Consider the following 10,250-nt stretch of genomic DNA (forward strand, 5'->3'; position numbering starts at 1 on the left):
GCAGTCTACATATCTGTGGTAATAGCAATCTGACTTTGATTCTTTGCAAGTTTCTTCCTTGCCATGTCCTTCTTAACCCTATAAAGTTTCATGATGTCACTCTAGATTGTGTTACGACTAATAACCTTAAACAACGGTTGCAAAGAGGCACAAAGTTTTTAAATCTAACGTGATCAACAATAGAGAGAAGATACTCATGAAGTATTATCATCTTAGCAAGTTTCCTCCTTATCGTGTCTTGATTAAATGCATAAGAACCAACCATAATCGTATCGGCCCCCTTTTTTTCGATTTTCAAAATTGTTTGCCTTGTATCTCGAGTTGTTCTAAGTGGACAAATCTTGAAATGATTCTACAAACGAGAAGTTCCTTATTTTGTATCACCTAACAACTTTCCTTCACAATAATTGCAAACTGCTTTAAATTTTTCATCAATGTTTTGCCTCTTAAAATGATTCCAAACATCTTAAGTGAGTTTCCTTTCATTAGTTGGAGGATAAATTTTAGTTGGAAGAGAACTTTTCGTAGGAAGAGAGCTTTGAGTTTTAGAAAATTTTAACAACTTCGGATTACAATGCCGCAACAAATTAAGCTCTCAACAACTTCAATCCAAGAAAAACAAAACGCACAGAATCTGAAAATTTTAACGATAATAAAATTAGAAGCCGCAAATTACAAAGTTGAAAAACGAAAATAAATCGAACGCGGCACCATCAACACGAATGAAGAAGAAGACTAAAAGAAGAACAGGAAAAGCGCTTACAGATACGAAGTAAAAGAGCAAAGGATATGACGGCAAAAACCCTAGATATTGAAACGAAGAATCGAGATCGAGAGAGAAAGAACGAGCGATACGGAATAAAAGAGTTGCGTGTGGTTGATTTACTTTCATTTAATTTTCATTTAATACGGAATAAAAGATATTTAGCCCTTCGATTTATTTTCATTTAATTTAACAATTATTTATTAAATAAACTTCATTTAAATTCAAAAATACTTGTATAAAGGATAAAAAATGGTTAATCGATCTCTATATGGAATTAGTAACAATTTGACATATTATATGAGTACTATTAAACAAAATTAAATTAAATTTTTAAATAATTAGAAAATATAATTAAATTGGAAATTTTGAAAAAATAATTTCCATTTTTAGATGATGTAGGGATAATTTAGCTACTTTTTTTAATTGATTTTTTATTCATAACAACAAAGAAACATAAAAAATAAAATTATTTCACTTAATCAATTTTTATAAATATTAAATTTTATTAATTCAATTATTAAAATATTTTGTTATAAAATAAATCGTGTCTATAAAAAAACTATATAAATAAAAATTTAATTAAAAACTTATTAGACTATTTTATTTTAGCGCCTAATATATATATTTATAAACTACCAATACAAATAAACGTTAAGTATGTTATGTAATTACGTATGTGGAAGGTTTAATTTTTAAATAATTTAATATGTATAATATATGAACATATTACTTTGTTTAAGATAAAATTTAATATTTTAAAAAAATAATTAAGCAGGGTAACATTATTATTCCTATAATAACTTCATTATTGTCCTTGAAACTAATATTATAGAGATTGAGTTATGAGTGTAACTTCATAAATAAAAATATTTTTATAAGTATTTTTAAACAATATTATTTTTATAAATTATTCTTTATTTTGAACATGTCGAACTATCAATTTTTATATATAATTTATGAGTACAAATACTTAAACAATAGCATTTTTGTGAATTTTTTTAAATAGTGGTACTTTTAGAATTTTTTATATTAAGCATTTTAATTTAATTTTTTTAAAATTAAAATTTATTTATTTACTTATTTAATTTAAGATAATATTTATTAGTACCTGTAGTTCTATTTCTAAGAAAGACTTCCCGATATATTTTTTTCAAACTATAAGAAACAAATATTTATTTTCAAATACATTAATGATTATTTTTTTCATATTTTTATTTATAGTGAGAGTTGTATTATTAAAATATCCACCATTTATCTATGTAAGTTGATATATTTATTCATTTAACACACGAGATATCAATTAATACTATTTCACGTTCACATACAAAATTGAGGGCATTGGAATCAAGTAAAATAAAGACATAACGAACTGTAGTAAATGATATTAGGATTTTAATATGGGTCTAATTTAATAAAGAGAGTGTTTGGATTATAAGTTTAGAGTAAATTATATCTTTCTTGTATAGTTTTTTATTTGTCATTAGCTTAAAAACGTGGACTTAATATATCAACCGTCTCTCCTTTAAGTTCAATTAGTTTTAAGTTAGTTGTTGCTTGCAATTTATTTTAATTTAAACTTGTAACTTGAAAAAAATACGTATATGTATTACTTTAAGGCTTTCTTATATTTTATTTCACATATATCTTTTTTTTTTTTTACCTTTTTTTAGTTTTATTTTTGAATCTGAGTACTAATTCCATACTATAATTTGAATGCTTTGTAGTAAAGTATTTCATTTTTCATTAAAGACTGCATACATAAGACAAATGTGTCAGAGCTTCGTTAACGTCGCTAAAACAAAGTGTATGAACATATACATAACAATAGAGAGTTAATGAACATATAGATGTAGGGTAGATTTACTTTCTTATACCCCACAGTTTCAAAGCTTGCATAGCTGAAACCATCTTCTGGCGTAACATGAATGGTAGACACAGCAGCACCTTCAACAGAATTCATTGAATAACCACATGGGTCGAAATCAAAATCACATATCTGAGAATCTGGAAGAATCTTTCTAATGCCAGAATTGACAGTCATCTGGGCTGCTGAATCAGACTGTTCCTTGAAGAAAACCAATGATTTCTCTCTGTCTAAGCCCGTCATGCACATCTCTAGAGTGTAAACATTGTCGGTTGGAGTCAATGAATCAGCCGAGGCAGAGTAAACATGCCATTTCTGTGCTTTGTCTGAGCCACCCATAATATAAGCCATGCTGCCTGACCCAAGCTTCCCAAAGTAGCCATCAAGGATAGCTACTTCCTCAGAAAAATTCCGATGGGGATATGGCTGAGCACCAGGAAAAATGAAACTTCCCCTCGTGTACCGTACAGATCTAACATTAAGGGAAAGGACCCCAGCTAACTTCAATATGGGTGGGATCGCATGCAGTAACTTGGTAGTGCCACAGGTTTTAATGATGAGTGATATATGCCAAATAGAGCAAGACATGTAAATCTGGTTTCTTGTTGCTTTCCATATTCCCTCGACTCGTGTTTTCCATCACGTCCCCGAACAATTATGTTACCATCTATTTAACTATAATAGATAATTTTTATTTTTTTTTATTTTTATTTTTGATCATTAATTTAAAAACTCAACTTTCCTAAAGGATTTATAATTAGCCAGTGCAATTTCTATAGAAAATAAAATGATAAAACCTTGAATCAAAGTTGTTACTTGTTATCCAAATGTTAAAAATAAATAAATCCAACATGCTGTCATTTGCAGCCGCAATACACATAACCTTATAATATACCTTATAATATACTTTGATAGAATTGCTCAAAGTCAAACAACATAAAACAACACCGAATACTAAAAGAGAAAAATAAAAAGTCAAAGTATCTTGTCTGTATTGTCCCATTGAACAACTCCCTACACCCATTTATGATCTGTTATCGATTAACGTATCACGAATATTCATTCATTGTTTAGGCTCAAATGTACAATGATTAAAAAAAGGTAAACATCGAAAGATGGAAAAACTCAATTGAGATAAAAAAAAAAACAATTGTGATTACTTACAATCGCTACAAAATCTCAACATTGCATAGCATCACGCTAGTTCAAAATACAAAATATGGTGCAAACACCTCGATCTTTACTTGAATAAAATTTGTCAAAGCAAAGTGCAGATAATTATGTCGGGTATCCAAAGAACTATGCAATAATATTCTTATTATCTCTATCTTGGTGCTGCAAATTATCTTCAAACAAGTCCTCTGGAGGGTCGTAGATTATCATATCTGGAAAAATCTCTAAGAAGTCATCTTTTACTTTCTCTCTTAACTCTGGATATGGAATGAGCCCTTTTAATATAACACGAAAAGGCAATGAAAGAGGGGGCTCAGGAGATTGTCTCATTTCTTCATATATGTTCATTGCCTCTGAGGGCAATTCGCAATCTAGAAAAGTTCTAATAATGTCTCCAAATGTATGCTGATCAAACAAAACTCCCTCCACTTTCAAATCTTCCCAAACTCTCTTCGTTTCTTCCACTCTTCGATTTCGTGCAAGCATTATAAGCATATCCCTATAAAAAAACATGTCTGGCCGGTACCATATTTCTTTGCGAACTATATCATACAACTGAGAAATGAAAGTTTTGCCATTAAGTAACCAATGCATATCAAAATATGAGATCTAATAGTGGTTAAATCAAAGTCAACACCAAGAATTCAGTACTAAATGTAATAAAAAGTTAGGTAAAAATTTAGCTTCTCAGAGTCATTTATTTTTATTTTTTTTTCTGGTTCAGTTTTATATTAGATATTTGCTACACATTATGGTTAAACAGGTAATTTTCAGTCACAAACTAAGTAGCATAAAGGTATGAAACAAAGCAATTTGACCAAAAATTGGCATATTGTTGATTTTTTTTTTCCAAATATAGCCCAAAAATAACAAAAAAAATAGTTGGAACCTTCACAATTTCAACAATGAAACAAAGTGTTTACATGTTTACATCTACAGGAATGGTGAGTGTGTCTTCTTCTCATACTTTAGTTTATCACTCTAATCCTAAAATTGACTTGGTAAGAGTTTACAGACTTCAAAAACATTATTTAAAAATCACACATTGGTATCTTTTTTGTTCTGTCAAACGCATACTGGTATCCAAACATAATTTAATAACATCTCCATAACAAAGGCTTTGACCCAAGTATAAAACACCAAGACTTTACATTTTGTTGCTATGACCATGTAGAAATCTAGGTTCATAAACTTACTAATGGAATTGAGAGTTTATCAAATCTGTCAAAGCTTAGAAAAAGAGTTTAAATGTGATTTAACGTACTTGTATGTGGTAGGAGTTAGGAGAGAAGGAAAAGAAAGTTAGTTAAGATAGTTTGTAGTTAATGGAAGGGATAACTCAGTAGAGGGAGTTTGTTAAGTAATAAATCTAATGAAGATGTGAGTGAAGAACATTCAGAAGTGTTATCATTTGTAAATTGAGCATTTGCTATTTGTGAAAGGAGAAATTCTTTGTGAAGGAAAAAGCTTTGGAGGAGAGATCTCTACTATTTTTTGTTTCTTTCCATTCAATTTAATAAGATCTTTTTTTTTTTCATTTATATTCTTTGATTCATTGCAGTGTGATAGAATCATAAACTTATAAGAGTTAACAGAGTTTGAGTCTCTCATTGCTACTTATGTTCTATCTACTATTCCTTCACATCCTACAATCCCTCAAATCGAGTCATGTGTTATCTTTTATTTCCTTTTGATAAATAAGCTATATTGGTTTGAAATTGGTCTTTACTAAAATAAATTTGTTCTGTGGTTATTAGCTTGAAAGCTTGACTGGTAACTAAAGGGTATACTCAACCTACCATCTATCACTCTAAGACTCTCACTGGTGGCTATCCTTGCATTAATTTGCCTTTGTTGTGGCCACTCACTACTGGCTTCATTAGTTGAATGTGAAGAATATCTTCCTTAACAGATGGGGTGATTAAGGTTTGCAAACTTCACAAATTTATATATGGACTAAAACCATAGCGATCAATCTTAGATAGTTCCACATCGTGGATGGTATAAAAAAGTACACTATATACATATAAATGCTCAAAATAAAAAATAAAACAAAATTCATCACATATTCATAAAATTCAATAAAAAGACAGGCCTTAAGCTAAACATACAAATAAATAACAATAGAAGTTAAGGAGACAAACAAAATTCAAAAGACATTCATATTTCAGATACAAGGCATCTTCAACCTTCAATAAAAAGTGAGGGCAAGGGTCGCACAGTAAAAAAAAAAAAAAAATCAAAGATGAGGGTTCAAAGTTCAAAACAGAGGTGATTCAAAGACTTATAGCATCTCATAATAAAATACAACTTTATTCACAAAGCAAGCAAATAGCATATAAATAAAATATCTGCCTCTCCTAATGCTACAACTCCAATTCCCATAGCATAATAAAATCACAAAATAAACAAATGGCCGTACATAAACCAATGGAACTGCTAAATTCACCAAAATCTCAATAAACTAAAAATGCAAGATATAATAATAATAAAACAAAGAATATAACAATAGATTTAATAATTATTAAAATTTTTATTTTATAATCACCTTCATGCAGAGGAAGACTTGGTTCTGACGCTGAAACTCAGCGAGGACAGCCACAAGATCGGACTTTAGCAATCGAAAAACGCTAGACCGGATAAACCAGTCCAACCGAACCGGGTTCGACTGGAGCCTCTTCAGCCCTTTCGCTACCATCAATCCTTCTTTTCCCATCTCCTTCTTCCGCCTCCATATTGAAAGGCTTGGGCTTGACGCTGAATCAGAAACAAACCGAACCCAATTACCCGCGGTTCGGGTTGTCGCTCGTCGCACCGCAAAACGCAGCAGCATTTAGGTGAAGGACCTTTGCCTACATTTTTCATTTCCTTGTTTTTTTAAATGATAAGAGAATTTATTTAAAATTTGATTAATGAAACATTATTTTTAATAAAATAAAAAATAAATAACTACTTTATTTTTAGTAATTGCTTTTAAAATTTAAGGGAAAAAACTCGAATTTGATTGATAATATTTTTAGGATTTTGTGAAGAGTTGAAATTGATTTTGATTGATAATATTTTGCAAATTTTGACATTTTTTTTTTGTCCAAGCAAATTTTGACTATAGGATGGATTGTATTGCAAAGGAGATTGAGTTAGGGCTTTTATAGAAGAAGAAAATTTTTCAAAAATAAAAGACTAAGAAAAATTATTACTTTAGTGTCTTTTTGTTACTTTGCTTCCATTTAGTATCAATGCTTTTGATAATATTCCTTTTAGGGTTGATTTTAAAATTTTATTTTTTTTCATTACTTTAAAGTATTCAATAATGCATTTTTACTAAAAGATATTTTTAATTAGTTGATAAGAAAGCGAGACAGACAGTATATAATATTGGTGACAAAAAATTATGTTAAATAATAAATTGATAGGAGTATATACAAGTTTAGAAAAAGAGCAAAATGAAATGACAAGAGAAAAAAAAATGAATAATGTTTCTAAAAGAAAATTAAGTCATGATATTTGGCTTAAATGAGAAAGAAGAATATGCTAGCTAATTATTAACAACAATGATACACAAAGGGCAAAAAAATGATCATGGAGATTACAAAGTAACACAAAATCAACATAATTATAGGCAACTTTGTTCATCGCATTTAAACCATCTTGCTTATATAATATGTATCGTAGCATAATAAATTAACACATAACACACAATACACGTATAGCATGTGAGTAAATGAGATTGTAAAAGAGACAATTATAACTACAACCACACATTATCATTGTTATATTGAAAAACTTTTAAGAGAATAGTTTATAACGTGTTTACTTTCTTAAAAAATGAAATAAATAATTTATACTGAGTTGACAAATTTATTATACCTTTTCTTTAATAAATGAAAAAACATTATCAAGTAAATAAGAGAAAAATGAAGGTAACTGCGCTTTCAGACATTAAAGGAAGCAACATTTTATGCCATAATATTATAAACCACATGTCTTGCTTTCTCACAATTAATTAAAATTAAAAGATTAACAAAAGTTCTCATAATTAATTTTAAATAATAAATTTTATTAAAATAAAGTATATTAAAATAAGTTGAAAAACCTTATGAAATTATATATTAAAATAATTTATTTCAAAATAAAATCGTTTAAAATAATTTTAAGTATAATATATTAAAATATATTATACTCTCTTTCTTAGCCTCCTTGAAAAAAAAAAAAACTCTAGCTCCAAAAAAATCTAGGGATTTATCATGCACTTTTAATTCACAGTTCCCGTACGCAAGACAAAAATTTGATTTATAGATTCCAAATAATGATGTATAAATTCTCTAACATCAAAAGAGTAAAAATAATTTGCCTCAAGGTTGGTAAAATCGATTGTGGGTGACAGACATGAAAAATAAATGGAAAGTACCTGTATTTACGTTTAAAAAATTATGTTACCTCACTATTTAAATAAAATTAATTATTCTAAACTCACTTTTAAATCAATCCTTTAAACATCAATCTTTTAAAAATAATTTATTTCAAAATAAAATCATTTAAAATAATTTTAAGTAAAATCTAAAACAACGGGCCTAAATTTTCAATAATTCGTACACATCGAAATCAATGAACAATGAAAAAATTTTATAAAAAAATAACAAACTAAAGAAAATAATAAAAAGGTAAAACCAGAATAGCAAAAGAAAAAGATTGAACATACAAGATCAACCAATAAATGTATAACAGGTCCCAGTTATACAGTTCGACAGACATGACAATTATAGAGCAAATACATCCACAAACCGACACATCGAATGGAAATCTTAAATAACAGACGCAAATGATAATCATAAAAAAAAAAAACAACGATCAAAACACAAAAAACAGAAATATAAAGGATCAAAACACAAAAAACAGATATATAAAGAACGGAAACAGAATAATATTTATACCCCATGAACAATAATAAAATAAGCACACAAATCAAATCAAAAGATCAAAACATGTAAAGTAAACCAACAAATAAAAAAGATCATCGAATCCAAAAATTACACAATCATTACAACAAAAATACAGATAAAACGAAGAACGCCATAAAATCAAGGCGGCGAAAACGAAAACAGATACCTGATTTGATAAATTCGGATTACAAATGCCGCAACGAATTAAGCTCTCAACAACTTCAATCCAAGAAAAACAAAACGCAGAGAATCTGAAAATTTTAACGATAATAAAATCAGAAGCCGCAAATTACAAAGTTGAAAAACGAAAATAAATCGAACGCGGCATCATCAACACGAATGAAGAAGACTAAAAGAAGAACAGGAAAAGCGCTTACAGATACGAAGCAAAAGAGCAAAGTATATGACGGCAAAAACCCTAGATATTGAAACGAAGAATCGAGATCGAGAGAGAAAGAACGAGCGATACGGAATAAGAGTTGCGTGTGGTTGATTTACGCTGGTGAAGCTGAATTTATATGGTTGGCGGTGCGTGGGGAAGGGTTTGTTTGCGTTTTTAGGGCCGTCCGTGACTAGTGTGGCGCGATATGCATTTACGGTCTTGCCCTTGCCTAGTTTCCGGGACGTTTCATCATTATTCTAGTGATTGGCGGCTGCTTTTACTATAATATTCTTTCCGGGCTTACGGGTTCGACAGCCGAAAATAATAATATCAAAATTTTACATTATCAATTAATATATCAATAAAAAATACTCATTTCACAATTATTAATTTCAATTTTATATTTTTATATATTTAACTTAACTGATGATATTAAAAATTTTAAATTAGAATTTAATCATAAGTACAAATATTTTTATATTTAATAATTTAAATTTTTTTTGTAGACTTATTTTTAAAATATAATTTTTAAATTTATTTTCCACTTTTCAATTTTCATTTAAAGTATTGTATTTAAATTAATATATTGTATTAAATTTAATATATAATATTTATTAAATATATTTTAATACTGTGTTATTGCATCTAATGAGTCACAATAAAAAAAATCATATTCATTTTTAAATGAAAATGTCTGTAAATTATCTTTAATTTAAATTCATTTTTCAAAATTTAGCATAACATATCTTAATGTCGATATTTTTATATCAACTCTAAACGTATTAGTCCTTCGATTTGTTTTCATTTAATTTAACAATCATTGATTAAATAAATTTCATTTAAATTCAAAAATACTTGTATAAAGGATAAAAAATTGTTAATCGATCTCTATATAGAATTAGTAACAATTTGACATATTATATGAGTACTATTAAACTAAATTAAATTAAATTTTTAAATAATTAGAAAATATAATTAAATTGGAAAATTTGAAAAAATAATTTCCATTTTTAGATGATGTAGGGATAATTTAGCTACTTTTTTTAATTGATTTTTTATTCATAACAACAAAGAAATATAAAAAATAAAATTAATTCACTTAATCAATTTTTATAAATATTAAAT

General features: G+C 28.0%; 2 protein-coding genes across 4 annotated transcripts; both read right to left on the reverse strand.

Moving 5' to 3' along the window:
- Window positions 1–2,454: 2,454 nt before the first annotated feature.
- Window positions 2,455–6,355, reverse strand: LOC113868473 (S-adenosylmethionine decarboxylase proenzyme-like). The gene has a single exon (XM_027504086.1). The coding sequence runs from the start codon at window positions 3,216–3,218 to the stop codon at window positions 2,559–2,561; it is 660 nt and encodes a 219-aa protein (XP_027359887.1). The 5' UTR covers window positions 3,219–6,355; the 3' UTR covers window positions 2,455–2,558.
- Window positions 3,603–9,273, reverse strand: LOC113868472 (pentatricopeptide repeat-containing protein At1g62350-like). Of its 3 annotated transcripts, none has more exons than XM_027504083.1 (4): window positions 9,121–9,273; window positions 8,910–8,994; window positions 6,352–6,655; window positions 3,603–4,358 (listed from the first exon to the last, which is right to left on the reverse strand). In XM_027504083.1, exons 3-4 carry the CDS (start codon window positions 6,634–6,636, stop codon window positions 3,930–3,932), a joined length of 714 nt encoding a protein of 237 aa, XP_027359884.1. In that variant the 5' UTR covers window positions 6,637–6,655; window positions 8,910–8,994; window positions 9,121–9,273; the 3' UTR covers window positions 3,603–3,929. The 3 variants fall into 3 exon arrangements, with proteins under 3 accessions (XP_027359884.1, XP_027359885.1, XP_027359886.1); XM_027504084.1 differs by having other exon boundaries at window positions 3,675–4,358; window positions 6,352–6,671; window positions 9,121–9,231; XM_027504085.1 differs by having other exon boundaries at window positions 3,675–4,358; window positions 6,352–7,124; window positions 9,121–9,230.
- Window positions 9,274–10,250: the final 977 nt, after the last annotated feature.

Source organism: Abrus precatorius, unplaced genomic scaffold (genome assembly GCF_003935025.1).
Source record: "Abrus precatorius isolate BTA unplaced genomic scaffold, Abrus_2018 Scaffold6, whole genome shotgun sequence".
Classification (NCBI taxonomy): Eukaryota; Viridiplantae; Streptophyta; class Magnoliopsida; order Fabales; family Fabaceae; genus Abrus; species Abrus precatorius.

Excerpts from the sequence above, each read along its gene's own strand:
- LOC113868473 (XM_027504086.1), bottom strand. The coding sequence starts at position 3,218 with ATGTCTTGCTCTATTTGGCATATATCACTCATCATTAAAACCTGTGGC.
- LOC113868472 (XM_027504083.1), bottom strand. The coding sequence starts at position 6,636 with ATGCTGCTGCGTTTTGCGGTGCGACGAGCGACAACCCGAACCGCGGGT. Across the intron at positions 4,359-6,351 it reads AAGTCTTCCTCTGCATGAAG|TTGTATGATATAGTTCGCAA; the intron begins GTGATTATAAAA and ends TTCATTTCTCAG.